Source organism: Saimiri boliviensis, chromosome 4 (genome assembly GCF_048565385.1).
Source record: "Saimiri boliviensis isolate mSaiBol1 chromosome 4, mSaiBol1.pri, whole genome shotgun sequence".
Lineage (NCBI taxonomy): Eukaryota > Metazoa > Chordata > Mammalia > Primates > Cebidae > Saimiri > Saimiri boliviensis.
In genome coordinates, this window is record NC_133452.1 from 146501544 (window position 1) to 146520486 (window position 18943).

The 18943-nt window shown below is 37.8% G+C and overlaps 1 protein-coding gene across 2 annotated transcripts in view; it reads right to left on the reverse strand.

The window, feature by feature from the left end:
* Nucleotides 1-330: 330 nt before the first annotated feature.
* Nucleotides 331-18943, reverse strand: part of BLOC1S5 (biogenesis of lysosomal organelles complex 1 subunit 5) — a 60828-nt gene continuing 42215 nt past the window's right edge. For both annotated transcript variants that reach the window (XM_074398422.1, XM_003927364.3), the window contains 2 exons: nucleotides 12854-12912; nucleotides 331-2610 (listed from right to left, as the gene is read on the reverse strand). In XM_074398422.1, the coding sequence (XP_074254523.1) occupies nucleotides 2592-2610; nucleotides 12854-12912 (78 nt within the window). In that variant the 3' untranslated portion in view covers nucleotides 331-2591. The remainder of the gene's footprint in view (nucleotides 2611-12853; nucleotides 12913-18943) is intronic.

Here is an 18943-nt window from a genome sequence, read left to right on the forward strand (position 1 = left end):
GGGAAGGAAGGAGGGAGAGAGGGAGGGAGGGAAGGAAGAAAAGAAAAAAAGAAAAGAAGGTTAAATTATGTAATTATTAAAATTATTTTTTAAATATAAATAAAATACATATCAAAAGTGATTTGGCAACTGGGAAACAGAAGCAAAAGTGTTCACCACTAAAAACATCAAAAGAAAGGTAAATAAACCAACTCTTACAGAAGCTATATTGAATAGTTAAAAATGTTACAAGGAAACAATTGGGTATCTTAATGTCTAAAGCTCAAAAAGCCCATCAATTCATTTTGGTTTAGGAAGTCCCTTAGATATTTATGGAAAATATACACCAACTTATAAGGTGAAGTATTTATTATTCACATGAGATGAACACAAACTATCAGAAATCTTTGCTATACAAGTTGGGTAGCCACAGTTAAGAATATATTCCCACTCACAGGCACAATCATAATTTCTTGGTTACAGTATTCGTTCAATGTGTTGGCGATTAATCACATTCCAAAAAGTGTCTACAGTACAAAGAGAATTTTCATGTAAGGCTCCCCTCCCTTTTCACTGTGGGATATTTTTGGAAGTATTTCTTTTTTTCATCCACTGAAAGAGAATTAGGAAAATTCCAACATGCCTTGGTGTCAGCAAGTGTGCTTTCTAGTCCAGGTACCAGCAAATGATTGATGAACCTGTCAAGTCTACAGTAGCAGACAGAGAAAGCTGGCAGAAGTTCAGTGTTATTGAAAAAAATCTCAAATACTTATTTCATCTCCTCTATTAACTTTAATCACATTTTCAACATGCAGCCAAGAATGAAGCTTTGACATTAAGCCATAAATTCAACACAGGCAAGCATTGTCAATTTTATGCAGTCACCACACTGAGATAACATGAGAGAGCTAGATATTTTCTTTCTTTTGCCTTTCTTTACTAAAGAGCAATAAAAAATACGTGAAAGATTTATCCATACCTCAAATTTGTTTACTATAAATCTCTTGAAATTATTGCATTTTACTTTTGCTTGGCTTATGGCAAACAAAAAAAAAATCAACTTAGTTCTTTAAGTAGATCTTTTTTTTAAATGGAGTCTCGCTCTGTTGCCCAGGCTGGAATGCAGTGGCGCGATCTCGGCTCATTGCAATGTCCGCCTCCTGGGTTCAAGTGATTCTCATGCCTGAGCCTCCTGAGTAGCTGGGATCACAGGTGTGCATCACCACACCCAGCTAATTTTTGTATTTTTAGTAGAGACAAGGATTCACCATGTTGGCCAGGCTGGTCTTGAACTCCTGACCTCAAATGATCCACCTGCCTCAGCCTCCCAAAATGCTGGGATTTACAGGCGTGAGCCACTGCACCTGGCTTCAATTAGATTGTTAAATGCAGATTTTTAAAGATCACAGTGATGACAGAATTGGTACACGTTTCTTCATAATATACCTGCTTATGAGAACAGACATTTAACACTAAAAAGGGTTTACATTTAACATGGATCATTTGCCATCTGGGCAAACATTTCTGGTTCCTTCAAAACCAAGAACTTTATATGGTTCCAGGACTCCCTGGCAGATTCTGTTGATTACTCATTATACAGTTGAGACATGTATAGATATTAAAAGCTTACCCATAGCAAAAGAGACACAAAAATGAGGTAAACACTATGGGCAAGATTACAGTTCTTGGAAAAACTAAATGTCAATATATTTTTGGTAAGCTTTTCCTTCTAAGCATGCTTTCAAAGCTGAAAATAGTTTTGTGCTGGAAGGCCACAAAACTTAACATGTGTGTCTTCTCATCCATGGAAGCACATGGCATTATGCTGCGCTGTAAAATCTGCAACCCTTCCCAAGAGGCAGTTCAAACAACAACATGGACACTTTTGCCGCAGTAGAGATAATGTTTTCATTCTCACCTCTCCGAAATGTGATCTCTGCTCCAAGGACAGCTGTTTTTTCGTTTGTTTTTTTTTTTTTTTTTTTTTGTCTACATTACTCATGCAATAACACTTTATACATTCTTCCAACAGCCAAGGAGGCTATGACAGGCAGCTTCTATACCTGCCCATTAAGCCACAATAAAAAACTATTGTTAACCCTGTTTAAAAATGGATTACATGATCTTTCTAAGAAGTCTATACCTACAGTTCTCTGAGCTAATCAATGGAAAAGATGATCAATTCTGACTAACCAAGAGTATATTTATTCCATTTGCCTTCCTATTCCTCTTCCAAATAATCATATATAGGCACTTAAAGCTGGAAAGATGTGGCACTCTTCTTTAAACATCCAATCAGGATGACAGCAGAAGCTTCTTTCTTCTGGTGTTAAGAGTGCCACTGAATATATTGCTAAGCTTAAAGCAGAGGCTAAATGGTTTGATGGAGCTGTTTTTCAGGAGAGAGGTGAACATCTTCTCATTAGTTTGTGATTGCTGTGGTTCAAGTTCTTAGAAGGTTGAAAATTTTGCTAGGTCCTTCTCCATCTCAGCGTATTGTTCTTTAAGCCTCTCCATGGCTTTTCTGTGCTCTTCATCCACTTCGGCCCTTTTGTTGGGCTGCTCCTTCATGAAGTCATCCCACTGGAGCTTGTGCTGTCTCTCACTAGCTATTAAGTGGTCACTATGAATCTGAGAAAAGAAAATTAGAAAGTCACATGACACTTTCCAGACAATTATTTCATAACTTTACCTCTTGACACTTGGTCACCGTCACAATCAGCTGGTAGGTCACAAGGATAAGACTGTGTTATAATGTCCAAAAAAAGATGACACATTAGAAACATCTAAGGATTCTCTTATTAAAATTAAACACAGATATTCTCGTTTCTTAAATTTTAAAAGTGGGCTGGGTATGGTGGATCATGCCTGTAATCCCAGCATTCTCGGTGACTGAGGCAGGTGGATTACCTGAGGTAAGGAGTTTGAGACCAGCCTGGCCAACATGGTGAAACCCTGTCTCTACTAAAAATACAAAAATTAGCCAGGCATGGTGGCGCATGGCTGCAGTCCCAGCTACTCGGGAGGCTGATGCAGGAGGATCGCTTGAACCTGGAAGGCAAAGGATGCAGTGAGCTGAGATGGCGCCACTGCACTCTAGCCTGGGTGACAGAGTGAGATTCTGTCTCAAAAAGAAAAAAGAAAAAAAACAATTTTTAAAGTATCTGGTATCTTTACATAAAATCAAACACAATCCAAGTAATTTTTCATATTTCTATTTCTCCTCAAATACCATTTAACTGAAGATATTTTTAAACCAATTTTAAAGAATATATGCTAAAAGAATCATTGTTACAAGAAATCAGAATGTCTGTCTTACATAAAATATTTTTAAGTGCATTAAAAAGAATCATAAATTTTAGTCACTAGAAGAGAACTCAAGAAATCTTCTCTGGGACAGGTACAGTGGCTCACACCAGTAATCCCAGCACTTTGGGAGGCTGAGGTGAGGTTAAAAGTTCAAGACCAGCCTGGCCAACACGGTGGAACCCCGTCTCTATTATAAGTACAAAAATTAGCTAGGTGTGGCGGCGTGCACCTGTGATCCCAGCTACTTGAGAAGCTGAGGGGGAAGAACTGCTTGAACCCAGGAGGTGGATGTTGCAGTGAGCTGAGATGGTGCCACTGCACTCTAGGTGACAGAGTGAGAAAAAAAAGGGAGGGAGGGAGGGAGGGAGGGAGGAAGGAAGGAAGGAAGGAAGGAAGGAAGCAAGCAAGCTAGCTCGCTTGCTGGCTCCTCTGGGTCAGTTCTAGCCCTTGAAGCAAATCAGCATCTCAAAAATTTGTGTCAAATGTCTCAGTTCTTGAGATGTTTCTTATTACTGCTAAATAAGGATGAAAGGTTTTTTCTTTTTCTTTCTGGCACCACAGTAATACAGATAAAACGCTGTATAAATAAAAAAGGTGTAAATTTAGTTTTCTTCCTCCCTTCAAAGTATAATTTCAATTATTAGCTATATGTACAACAAAAAGCTAAATAGAGTGTGAAAAAATAACTTTATATCCCTATTTAAACTATTCTATATGTCATCATCAGCAGTTAAGTTTTGATACAGACTAGGTTCTATTAAACAAACAAAAACTGGAATATGCAAACTATAAAAACCTACAAGGTTGAATTGCTTGAACCTGGGAGGTGGAGACTGCAGTAAGCTGAGACCACACCACTGCACTCTAGCCTGGGTGAGAGAACAAGACTCTGTCTCAAACACACACACACACACACACACACAATCAACAAAGCACCTGAAGTCATTGCTAATTCTAGCATGTTAATTCCAGCACTTGAATGAAAAAGGGACATGCAGTATACTCAGATGTCATCCACCAGAAAAACAGCTACCAGGAAAAAGACAGAAACCGTCTTCAAACTGTCTATCATGTTCTTGCTGTTCTATTTTCTCTCCCATTTGGGTGGGGACAACAAACAGGATGAAGGGCTGAATAAGCCAATGTGCTCCAAGTACCCATGAAATGCAAATTTCTGCTAGCTGTTTTGCATAGTTACTTCTAAAAACTTCTCCTTTAAGATTACATTATTCTCATTTTACAAATAAATTAAGGCTTAAGGACACTTTTATCCTCCATGTTCATTCATCTAATAGCTTGCTTGTAGATTCAAATCTAGGTCTTTCTGACACCCAAACGTATGCCTTTTCTATCACAGAGTGCAAATCAGATCTTTCCAGAGGAAGTTTTACATAGGTTGCTAAAAAGTCTCTTTCACAAGACAAATGCTCTTGTGAGAGTGTTTTTCCTAGGCTGGCCTGAAGCTCCTCAGCACCAAGACTTTCCAATCTCAGACCCATGTCGACTTCTTTCCAACTGAAAAGTCTTGGTCAAACATTCTGCTAAAATGTTTGACTGTTCCTCTACAGTCAAACATTCCTCTAAAGTATGTCCCACAGACCCTTGGGATCTGAACAGATATTATAGTGTGGGGAGAGAGGGTTAGGGAGGGGTTTACTCATCCAATAAATTTGTTAAACAGGTTAAACAAATCCAATGCATTACTTCTTAACTTTTCAGCCTTATAGATTATAACTCTCCAAAAGATGCATGAAGAGTTTATTAAACTTTTCTGATGGAACTTTTGCAAAAACTGTTACAATCTAAGAGAAAAGCCACAGTCAGACTAGAAAAAGAAAAAATGCAGAGAAACTTCATCAAAATAAAATTTATTTCAATAAATACAAATAATATTAAACACGCATACTCAGATGTTATTTAATCGTTCATTTCTTTGTAAATGAAAAGTCATCATTGGCTCACCTGACCTTGTGATGTGGACCATAAGGCGACAGCCGTGTTCCCCTTGCCAACCAGAACATATTTTATCCAGCTCAGACCAATGTAGAAACAGAAGCCTTGGCAGGCACGTAAACCTCTCTTCAGGTTCTTGTTTACCTGTCACTAGTTGCATGATGCTGAGCAAGTTAAGGTTTCTTTAAAATGAGGGAAATAAATACTTCGCATCCACAAACAATACTTCTGAAGAGTAGAGGTAGAGCATGTCAAGTTCCTAGCTCAGTGGCTAAGGAGCTTAATCAAAGGTAAATACTATACCAATCACAAGCAAAGCATCTAGAAGGCAGATCTCTCTACATTTATCCCCCTGCCATTTCAGCTTTTGGTCTTTAATTTTAGTAATTTACTTTTGGCAACAGATTATTGTAGTAATTCAAACAATACAGACAACTCAAGGGCAAAAGGCTTTCCCTTCCATTTCTATATTCAATTTAATCCTTGATGTAATCATTATTAACCATTTGGCTACAAGAACAGTCTTTAAGATACTGCAATTACAATATATTAGTGAATAAGATATTGCCAAAGATCAGCACTTCTGTTGTGTAGTTTCAGAATATTATGATTAAAGATAAACATATTCAAGTAGCTTTTTCACATCAGGAATATTGCTTATTGGCTTCGTTGGCCAAGTGAAAATAAGATAAAAGGTGACAACTTCCAAATCCAAATGAAATTCTAGTCTTGCTTATCAAGAAGTTCTTATAATCAATCCATGTTACCTTTTCCTAGTTTCCCACTTTTAATAGTGATTGCAAGGCATTCTCACATTCTTTACAACAACTAGTAAAGGAAAAATGGCAGGGGTAGAGGCAGTGGGGGTTGCCTATACATTCATGTATTGACAATACTGCAGTCTTTACATACAAATAAAACCCAGCTACCTGGAAATATCATTTATCTGAAACTTAGTAGAGAATGTGGTAAGACTTTTAAGTCATCTAAAAGAAGAAGATACTACAAAGTCCATGTACAAATATTGCAGGGCTCATGAAAAGCTCTGCTGATTCTGAACCTATTTGACTTATATTACATACAATTCTAACCAGCTTAGTTAACTGGTTTCTAAGACAATACCCTATCAAAAATTACAAGTTAGAAAATGAAAAGGCTGATACATGCATCGGCCTTATAGCAAAAGAGGAAGCAGACACAAAAACGTAAAACACACGGTATCTCGGGGCAGTTGGTACAGAAACCTAGCACAGTATTTCTCTCTGTTATTCCCTGATGACATCACCATATTCACAATATAAAATCTGGTTTTTTCAATAATGCTTGATTCCTACAAAATTATTCTGTAACATTTAACAAAATTTTTAAAAAACATAACAATATGGAATATATTTTTAAAGATTTCCATCCAAATTAATCAAAGTTCATGGTGACAGAAGACAAGAAGACTCTTGGAGACATGGAGACCTATAACATCTCCATTAAGGAGATGCCTCAATGTTGCTGACCATCTGAGAGGCTGTCCTGCTACCTGGCCCCAGTTAGGGGCAGAGGAGCAGCAGGGGTAGAGGGGATGGACATCTTGTCACTTTTTTCTCTGAACAAATACCACTTTCTGAAGCAAAAGAAGTTAACTGTGAACATGTCAGACACCCTTTTCTTTGGGGTAGGCTCCTGTCCTAAGGGCCGTTTCTTCTCCCCCAAAACACTGATTGATGTCCCTAAGCTAGTTACCTCCAGATTCCAGAGGCTCTCCTCACCCCAGCTGAGTTTCTTTAAAAATCATTCAAGGGAATATATCACTCAACTTCATTTGCTGTAATAAGTCTGGAGGGAGAGCCACTAAAACTCCTGGGGTGGCTCAGGGGATTGTCCCCAGGTAGGGGAACAGGGGAGAGAAAATGGTAGCCATTTTTACATTGTTTTGTGTAGTAGTTACTGATTCAAGAAACATAAAATTCTGAATAAAATGACTTGAAAACTGCCACCCCAAAATAAAGAAATTCAAAAAATAACAAAAAAAAAAGTAGTTAAAGTTATAAGAGCACTGTGCTTAAAGAAGATAAAAACCTTGGCTTTTACATAGAATTACCAAATAAAGCAGCAATTCCACTACTGGGCATATATCCAAAAAAATTAAAAGTAGGAACCTGAACAGCTATTTGTACACCCATGTTTACAGCAATGTTATGCATAATAGCCAAAGGTGGGAGAACCTAAGTGTCCATAAACAGATGAACAGATAAACAGAATGTGGTCTAAACATACAATAAAATATTATTTAGCCTCAAAAAAAAAAAAAAAAAAGTAAAGAAAAGAAGGAAGAAATTCCGACACATGCTACAGCATGGGCAAATCTCAACGACATTACACTAAAGAAATAAACCAGTCACAAAAAAGACAAATGTTGTATGATTCTACTTACATGATGAACCTAGAGCAGTCAAATTCTTAGAGCTAGAAAGTAGAATGGTGGTTTCTAGGGGTGGAGAGAAAGGGGAATGAGGAGTTACTGTTTACTGGGTACAGAGTTTCAGTTTTGCAAGATGAAAGAGTTCTGTGGGCTATGAGTGGTAGCTCATGCCTGTAATCCCAGCACTTTGGGAGGCTAAGGTGGGTGGATCCCCTGAGGTCAGGAGTTTTGAGACCAGCCTCGTCAACATGGTGAAACCCTGTCTCTACTAAAAATACAAAAATTAGCCAGGCGTGGTGGCAGGTGCCTGTAATCGCAGCTACTCACTAGGCTGAGGTGGGAGAATTACTTGAGCCCAGGAGGTGGCGGTTACAGTAAGTCAAGATGGAGTCACTGCACTCCAGACTGGGCAACAAGAGCAAAACTCCATCTCAAATAATAATAATAATAATAATAATAATAATAATAAATTATTTTTTAAAAAAGTTCTGTGGATGGATGGTGGTGATGGTTGGACAACAATGTGAATATAGATAATGTCACTGAAATGTACATTTTAAAGTGGTTATGATGGTAAATTTTATGTTATATGAATTTTGTCATAATAAAAATATTTAAATCAAGTTTCAGGGGATTCTTCTTAAATGAAAGCAATGCCGACTTTAAAATATAGAGAAAGTTTATTAATGGCCTATAACTACATACCAAAAGTAATTAACTATAATAGTGTTATCTCTTTCTACTTAGTAAAATGTATACATTAAGTTACAACAGAGAAAGAAATAATAAACTGGCAGGATGCAGGCACACACTCACTGCCCCCCACCAATTAATGATAATGTAAAATAGAAACCAATCCTGAAGGCAGGCGTCTAGAACCATGTCTATAAAAGAACTCTGGATTACAAAATAAAAACACACTTTTGCACAGATTCATCTAAGTCAGTGATTTTCAATGGGGGTGGGGAGGGCATTTTACACTCTCATCCCCAAGCATTTACACCAAACCTCGTTGTTGGTTAACAACAACAGGTCGTGGGGAGGTGCTACTGGCCTCTAGTAGGTAGAGGCCAAGAATGCTGCTAAACATCCCGCAATGCAAAGGACAGCACCCACAGTAAGGAATTATTAGGCCCCAAGTGTCAACAGTGCTGAGGTTGAGAAATCTTGGTCTAAGGGAAAATTCTCAATAATCCAACTGAGGTCTAAAAGGCCTTTTAGTGCATCTGTCAGTAATACGCATGCCATTAATTTTACATATGCCTTACAGAGACATGGAAAAACTACTTCCTTTGGTAAGGAGTGTCAGTATAACAACTGCAAAAAATGATTTTATATAGAATATCTACTGACATGTTACTGTTTTTAAACTCTGTTAAGAACAATGTATAAGCCATATGATATTGCTGTCATGAAAATAATCATAAAGGAGGATAACTGTATCTAATAAATATCTGTGGATGAGAAGAATCAAAAGTATTCACATTTACTTCTAATCTGGTTGAACAGGGCTTCAAAAGTTTGACACCTGTGCGTGTACCTAAATTTAAATTATTGACAGATATTATTAACCATCTCATTGCCACTGGTGGCATAATTTTAAGAGGCAGTGAATTTTATAAGCCAAAAATAATTTTCATTTCACTATTCTTATTGCTAGTGCCCAAAATGCAACTTTGTATTAGTGGTAGTTTTTAAGACATGTCAAATAACTAGGGAATGTGCATTTATTGTTCTTCTGAATGTACTTTTAGATATCAATTGTGGGAAATGTGATTTGCATGAATGACATTTATCAATTTACTTCCTACATAATTCCACAAATTGTCTTGACAGAAAAGAACTAATGAGTTTGAGACCAGCCTGACCAACATGATAAAACCCCGTCTATACTAAAAATACAAAAATTAGCTGGGCGTGGTGGTGGGTGCCTATAATCCCGGTGACTCAGGAAGCTGAGGGAGAAGAATCACTTGAAACTGGGAGGCAGAGGTTGCAGTGAGATCGCACCACTGCACTCCAGCCTGGGTGACAGAGTGAAACTCTAACTCAAAAAAAAAAAAAAAAAAAAAAAAAGAATTATTGATTAATGGCAGTAGTCTATTTTATCTCATTACTACTCCCATCTTGATTTGTTCTGAGGATCTTTCAAACATATAAAATTAACATTAGGTTGTAAAATGCAGCAGTCATGTCTTTCCTTTGTTTACATTGGCTAGATGAGAAATTCAACCTTACCTTTATGACAAACGTGTGTGCATGTGCGCGTATGTGTGGAGTTGGAAACCTCTATCATGTCAAAGTTTCAGAAAAAGCTACATATGGCAGTAAAACAAAAACGTAAAAGAAAAAGACAAAAGAAATAAAGACAAGACTAAAAATTTATTGCTCCAATAAGAATGTAAAGAATTTTTACTTTTCTCTGAGCAGAGAAGTACATCTATTTATAACTTTAAGTTGGTTAATTTTATTATCTTCAGAAAAGAAAATCAGGGTAACAAATCTAAGTCTGCTTATAAACTAAGTCTCACAGACTTACCGACTTCTGGTGAAACAGTATATGTTAAAATATGAATTTTTAATATGTATTCTATAAAAATTATTTTAATAATAGTCTCAGACATAGTATCTGTAAGAAATGTACTTTACATCGGGCGCAGTGGCTCATGCTTGCAATCCCAGCACTTTGGGAGGCCAAAGCCGGTAGATCAACTAATGTTAGGAGTTCGGAACCAGCCTGGCCAACCCCGTCTCTACTAAAAATACAAAAATTAGCTGGGCATGGTGGTGCATGCCTGTAGTCCCAACTACTTGGGAAGCTGAGGCAGGAGAATAGCTTGAACCTGGAAGGTGGAGGTTGCAAGTAAGCCGAGATCACACCACCACCCTCTAGCCTAGGCGATGGAGTGAGACTCAGTTTTTTTTTTAAAAAAGAAATGTACTTCATATTAAAATATTCTTATTTCTTGTGGCCACTGCTCCTTAAACCATGGACAGCCAGCACTTTTTAATTTGCAAAATCATGAATGGCAAGGCTTCTGAAGTGCTTCACAGACTCTAACATATAGCAGGGCTCTTACCCACACAGTGACCACCTGTGTCTTAAACAAATTAGTGAGCTGGCAGGAAAAAAAAATGCTGCCTTATATTTTGATAGTGATATACAATTCACAAAGTCATTTCAAATAATTTTTATAATGCAATTTACTCACCAATCTATCAGATAAGTAGAATAGATAATTATTTTGCAGATGAGGAGCTAGAAGCTCAGGGCTTACAGCTAGCTAATAAAGGGAACCAACACCAGAAATAAAGGAAGCCAGGTATTTCTTACCCAATTTGGTCATCTTCCTACTAGACACAGAGCTAATACATCACATGTAGAAATAGTTCAAAGTGACAAGAGAAACTGTTCAAATTATAATGTAAGTTCCTACTCAAAAATGACAAAAATTGCCATTTTTCAGAAATATAACTGCGTTGATAATGTCTTAGAAAGACAGACCGATTAAAGTTTGGCTGCACACCCACTTGAATCTGCTTAAATCACACAGCAACCTGTAAGAGAGGTAACATGTAGCATGCGATACGTCCTCATTTTTATTTTGAGAGCCAAGAGAATTGCATGAGTTGAAATGTACAGCCAGTGTTCTATCAGATCATTATTTGGCTTCTCAAAAACAGAATGCTTCGGGTGCTCCCAAAGCAAATTGTTTAATACAGCATTTAAGATCCTCCACAATAATCTCTAGAAACATCCATTTAGACAATCTACATACCAGTTCCATGAGACAACGCTGACTTCTCACATCTTTTGCCTTTGCTTACAATGTATTCCTTGTCCTAGAATATCTCTCTTCTCATCTTCCAGCAACTGAATTCTTACCAATCGAGGTCAGGCTTAAATAACATCATTTTCCTAATAAATTACTCCTTTGCCAACAACCCAAAAAGTAATGATCACAGTTCGTACTATATCCTCTATTATAATAGTGTGAGTGGTTTGGGACTTCAAGACTTTTAGCTCCTTAACTGTAGGAATTGTCTTAAAATTGACAAAATCAGTCATCCCAAGTGGCACCTAGCAAAGTAGCGGGATTAAAAATATAACTGCTGTCCAGTCTGACACTGTACACTTACGTCCCCAGCCCTGCCTGCCTTTACACACTCTCTGCACGCTGTGCAAGCACCCCATCCTGACACAAACTTCCCTGACCACAACTCTGCCTTGACACTTCATCCAGGAGCTCAGCCATGGTCCTGCTTCCGGACTGGCCTGTTGGGTCCTACTATCCTTGAGCAGCCTTCCTACCTGTCTTAAATGTCAAGTACTTTCAATAAAGTGTAAATTATCAAATTGTTGAGTTTTCAAACTTTATATCAACATTTAGATTGAAGCAGAGGGTAACAAAACTGAAACTCTGAGAAGGTTCATTCCATTATATTTTTATACAGTGACAGATCTGAACTACTATTATGGATTAACCAAAATACATTCCAGATAAATGGAGACAGTAACATTTGTTGATATACACATATGCAAAAAGACATTATTTTCAGAGTTACTTAATATTTTCAATGTTTCTTAATAAGGGTGAGATGTATCTTTATTAGTTTAGAGCAATAAATAAGTTATAAAAACACTTTATGATAACTGCAAGTGAAAAACACCAAATTATCACCGGAACTTAAAATCTTGTGCTATTTTTCCACATCTGAATTTAGTTAACATAGAATTCAAATAAGCAAAGCACTGCCCAGTAAATAAATAATTCAATTACTCCTATGGCTATTCATTAAATAACCTATCCACAGGCATGAATGTTCCTTTTCTAAAAGAAATATACATAATATACTCAAGACTTCAACTAAAAGGACAGATTTATATCTCCAATCTGGTGGATATTTGTTGTTACATGTAAAAGTCCTATTTTCTCTCTCCTCCAGAAGACAAATACCACTTTCAGGAAAAAGATGAAAATGTTGAAAAGGAAGAAAGAGAGTCCTGCAATTTCAACTATACAAATATTGATGCTATGACCACGTGATCTCACCTTCTCAACACGTCAGTGAATTAGCCGTTTTAAAATATGTAAAAATCATTGCATTCAGATAATTTTCTGATCAAAGGCAATTGCTAATAATAATGGTAACAGACACCCAAAACTTATATGCCCCATGATCTAAATGATTTTTTACCTTTTTTCGTTCCTGTTCCCTCTGCTGGAGTCTATAGACCGACTCATTAGCTGCTTGCACTGAAATAAAAAAGACATGAGTTTTCAGTTAGCGGACTGTGTTTAAGAAAACACGTATCTGGGGGAGGACTGTGTGTGGAGAGCATGTGGATTGTTTTAGATCTCAAAAAAATTATGCAGAAAACTGATATTATTTTTATGGTGATGGGATGGCCAGAGGCGAAAATTAAGTTTTACCAATATATTCAGGATGTCATAATTAGTATAACCATAATTCTGGAGCTTTGAGCTACAAGCTGAAGGGCATTTAAATACTAACTCCAATGGCAAACTGTCTACAACCACCTTAGAATTCTCCAAAAAGATATAAAATGCCTGATAAATTTATCACGGCACTCTGATTACGACATTACATTGTCTGCCTGTCCCCACCGTCCACCTTTTTCTCATTCATACTCCTAACTCTGTCACAGGTAGTACCTGATAACTACATTAGTTTAACAACTTTCCTCTATTCTTGCCTGTGCTCTCTTCTCTTCTAATTTATCCCAGCTGCCACTGCAAGATTCAACTTCTTCTGGACCATCTCCGTTAAGTCATTTCTCTTTCTTAAGAACTAAACTGCCAGTAACAATTATTGTAATTATTTATTGAGTATTTACTAAGTGCTGAGACATATGTATTATCCCTCTTTTTATTTATTTTTGTTCTGAGACTTAGTCTCGCTCTGTTGCCCAGGCTGTTGTGCAGTGGCATAGTTTTGGCTCACTTCAACCACCATCTCCCGGGTTCAAGCAATTCTCCTGCCTCAGCCTCCCAAGTAGCTAGGATCACAGGTGCCTGGCTAATTTTTTGTATTTTTAGTAGAGATGGGGTTTTACCATGTTGGCCAGGCTGGTATTGAACTCCTGATCTCATGATCCGCCTGCTTCAGCCTCCCAATGTGCTTGGATTACAGGCATGAGCCACTGCACCCAGCCTGTATTATCCCTCTCAATCTCACTTCCCTATTAGGAAATGATCATTATTCCATTATACAGATGACAAAACCGAGGTGCAGAAAGGTGAGGCTGTCAATCAAGGTGGTTACAAAACTAATAAATATAGGAAACAGGATTTCAAATCAGACCTTTCTGGCTCTAAAGACCTGGCTCTTACCATCAACACTCCCCTCCCTCTTTAATTATTTCATCAACAAAACCAGTTGTAATTCTTCAGTTATTTAAACCTTTTCATCTGCCAGATGCATTTTTTTTTCTGTCCATAAATGTTCTCACTTACTTCATCCAAATAAAGACATGTAGTGTGCAGGCTAACAGTAAGCCATAGTCAGTGAAATTTAGGCTCAAGCACTCAGTTGTGTGAATGATCCTGGGCATGTCTGCTCGCTCATTTATTCATCTGTCAAGTGTTTACTGAGCATTTGCTTTCTGCCAGGCACTGTTCTTGGTGGTGCTCCTATCTCTCAGCACCTTAGTTACTCCTCTGTAAAATGAACATAACAACTAATAATAGAGTTTCAGATAAATGAGAACACGGTGCATACTATGCTTAAAAGTAAATAGTTTCAATATTAATAATGATAACCACTTAGAGAAGTTCTTTACATAAAATAAGCAGTTAGGCCGGGTGCAGTGGCTCACTCCTATAATCCCAGCACTTTGGGAGGCCAAGGAGGGGACGGATCACCGGAGGTCAGGAGTTCAAGACCAGCCTGGCCAACATGGTAAAATGCTGTCTCTACTAAAAATGCAGAAATTAACTGGGCATGGTGGCGCATGCCTGTAATCCCAGCTACTTGGGAGGCTAAGGCCGGAAAATCGCTTGAACCTGGGAGGGAGAAGTTGCACTGAGTGGAGACAGCGCTACTACATTCTAGCCTGGGCAACAGAGCAAGACTCCATCTAAAAAAAATATATATACACACACGCACACACACACACATATATATATATAAGCAGCAAAGAAATGTTCACTGTTACCAATATTCTATTTATTGTACTATCACTAAAGAAAATCTTTTATTTCTTTCCACTAATTAAATTGTTTTGTTTCAAAAGTTTCAAGGTTTACTGTCTTCATAAAGCCCTCCTGATTAGTCCCTTCCCTCTGAGGATTTTCCCTATTTGAAATTCCTTTATCAGGCGTGTGTGTATCCTACCATTTATTAATATCTTGCATTTGCTGAAACTGGAGGTTTGTCTAACTGTTTTACAATTATGTCTTCCTACCCCACCCCAATCCGGCCCCAACTAAGTCACAAGTTCCACAATAGGCCTGTGGTTTCTCTAAAAGAGAAACGTTAGACCTCTCCCTCTGGGAATATGGCAAAAGTGAAGGATTTTGTTTTAAAAAAGTTGTGTTTTTACCAGTAACCATTAATTTTAGCTATATCAAAGATAATATTTAAGTACTGAAAATTAGGTTCCCAATCATTGTTTTGTTCTAAAAGAAAATATTAAAACAAAACAGGAGTTGATTAGATCTGCCTTCTTTCTGTGGCATATTAATATTACATCATCTTTCCCAAGCAGTGCTTCTATCATTTCCTGGGTTGTTTTTTTTCCGCCACTGGCTCTGTGAACATAACTTAAAATCCATTTGGCAGTTAAGAGCTTCATCACTTTCAGAAGATTCTGAGAGTAACCTAAAAGAATTACAGGCCTCTGCCTCTTATTTTGTCCTGTTACGTCCTTTAAAATTGTAACCAGAACACATCTGACAAAGGTGCACTTTGGTTCCTCATCAGGATTGTTAGTTTTAGACAGAATATCCACTTTTAGAAATTACAGTACTTTTGAACCAATTCACTTTTAACTCTTTAGGCACACAACAGAAAAGGTTTACTTTCTGAATTTATGAAATTTGCTTTTCTAAAATCGAAGACAGTCACCAGATTGCACCAAACATTCCCTTTCTGAACAGTCAGTGACACCAGGAAGGCTCATTTCTCTGAACCTTCCTATCACATCTGCATTACTTACTGGCTATAACTCAGTACGAAGCCATTTCCCCTATTGTCTCAGTGTTTTAGGAGACTATATTGACTTTTAAAAAAAAGTCAAGAATTTATCAAGTGCTTTTCTCTCAACCAAAAGATTATTCAAGTAGATTTGTCTCAGGTACCACAGTTAACAATGTCCTATTTCGTCCCACAAAAGAGGAACAAATTCACTCTACCATGGTATCTATAAATAAACCTCAAATACATACATAAGAAAATAATTTCAGGACTTTCAGTTCCAAAATGCGCATATAGAAGAAGTGAGCTAGCTTCACTCTCCACCAGAGAAAACCAAAATCAAGTATACAGCACCAGCAATACCCCAGAACTCAAACAAGAGGATGAGACAGTTCTCAGGGCCACAGAGAATGAGAAAACTCTGAGGAGACAGGAACAGAAATGGACTTCCATCTCTGTATCATTCCTTCCCCAACCTGCCTTGGCACCAAGCACATGGGAAATTTCTCCAACTCATGGTTTCTACACAAAAAATGGATCATGGTGGAAGACCACCTTCCCCATTATCTTGGGCTCCCTGGCAGGAGAACTGTCCCATGGAAAACACTATGATACCTGAGGGCAGACATATCCTCGAGGACAGCCAGAGAAAAAGGAGAGAGGTGCCACTTCCATCTGCAGCCCTAGAAACTCTGCACTGTAACTCAGCCAAAGGAGACACCAAATCTAAGTGGCTGCTCAGCAGCACCACACTGCAGGAGGTTTGTTCCACAGGTCCCCTGGGTACGGAGGCTGCCTAGCCAGCCTTCCCACACTAACAGGATATCCCTTTGGGGACCTCCCCCATTCAACGTGAGTGGCATTCAATTGTTTACTAGAACTAAGGCAGACGGGTTTAAGGCACAATCTAGTGCTGAAAAGAAGCAGTGACCTACTGAAAGAAAAAAAGAAATCTGCAGGCAAAATACAAAGAATCTTTAAGCAAATGTATCCAATAAAAACAGAAATAAGACAGAGGAGACAGGAATAAATAAACAATGCTTCAATGCAAAGACACAGATATACATCCACAAAAAACAAGAGCAAACAGAGAACGAGGACCTCTCTAAACAGACAGAGACGGCATTAACTCTGTGACCTACAACGCAAAATAGCAGTTTTAAGGAAACTCCGCAATCTCCAGAATAACACAGAAAAGTAATTCAGAAATTTAACAAAAAGATTAATTTTTCTTTTCTTTTTTTTTTTTTTTTTTGAGACAGAGTCTCGCTCTGTTGCCAAGACTGGAGCACAGTAGCACAATCTTTACTCAACCTCTACCTCCCGGGTTCAAGCGATTCTCCTGCCTTAGCCTCCTGAGTCGCTGAGATTACAGGTGCCCAACACGCCCAGCTAATTTTTGTATTTTTAGTAGAGACAGAGTTTCACCATGTTGGTCAGGATGGTCATGAACTCCTGACCTCGTAATTCACCTGACTCAGCTTCCCAAAGTGCTGGGATTACAGGCGTGAGCCAACACGCCCAACCACATTAAAATAATTTTAAAAAATCAAACAGCAATCTTGGAACTAAGAAATATATTTGCTAAACTGAAAAATTCATTAGAGACTCTCAACAGTAGAAAGAATCAAGTAGAGGAGAGTCAGTGAGCTCAAAGAAAGGCCATTTGAAACTACAGTCACAGGGGAAATAAAAAAAGAGAAAAAATAAAAAGGAATGAAAACCACCTACAAGACAGAAAATTACCTCAGAAGACTAAATCTAAGAATGACTGGTGTTCAAGAGGGAGCAGAGCAAGAGCAAGGCACAGAATGTTTATTCAATAATAATAATAATAATAATAATAACAGAAAACTTTCTAGAACTTGAGAAAGGCGTAAATCTCCAAGTACAGGAAAGTCAGAGAATAACAAACACCCCAAGGCATTAGAATACTCAGATTCTCAAATCAAGGACAAAGAGCAGATACTAACACAGCAAGAGAAAAGAAGCAAAATACATATAAAGGAGCTTTATATCAGTGTGGCAACAGATTTCTCAACAAAAACCATACAGGCCAGCAGGGAGTGGGACAACATTTTCAAAGTACTGAAAGAAAAAACAAACAGGCCAGGTGCGGTGGCTCAAGCCTGTAATCCCAGCACTTTGGGAGGCCGAGGCGGGTGGATCACCAGGTCAAGAGATCGAGACCATCCTAGTCAACATGGTGAAACCCCGTTTCTACTAAAAATACAAAAAAATAGCTGGGCATGATGGTGCGTGCCTGTAATCCCAGCTACTCAGGAAGCTGAGGCAGGAGAATTGCCTGAACCCAGGAGGTGGAGGTTGCGGTGAGCCGAGATCACGCCATTGCACTCCAGCCTGGGTAACAAGAGTGAAACTCTGTCTCAAAAAAAAACCCACCAAAAAAACAGTAACAAAAGAACCCCTACCATCCAAGAATACTGAATCTAGCAAAGCTACCCTTCAAATATGGAAAGAAAAAGATCTTTCAAGACAAAAGCTGAGAGAATTCACCACCACGAGACCCACGTTAAAAGGAATGCTAAAGGGAATTCTTCAATCTAAATGAAAAAAACAAAAAACAAAAAACCAAACAAACAAACAAAAAAACCCGCTGTTAAAAATGAAGATTTGAATACTAAAAACCCATTGGTAAAATTAAGTACATGGACAAATCCAGAATACTCCACTACTGTAACTGTGGCGTGCCCTCCACTTATAACACTATTATGAAACCCAAAGAAAAATTTATCAAAAACAATAACAGCTACAGCAACCTGTTATAAGACATTCAACATAAAAATATTAATAAGTAAATTGAGACAACATAAAGTCAAAATGTGGTGTGGATGGAGTTAAAGTGTAGAGTTTTCTTTTTCATTTTTTTGTTTGTTCCGATTATTCTGTGATCTAAGGTAAGTTGTCGCCTCTTTAAAATAACCTGTTATGTTTTTTGTAAGCCCCACGGTAATCACAATGCAAAAAACCTGTAATAGATTTACTTAGCAATGAATCAAAACATACTACTCAAGAAAATCACTTATCCACGAAAGAAGGAAGTAAGAAAGGAAAAGACGAGTTACAAAACAACCAAAAAGCAAGCAAGAAAATTATAGCAATAAGTCC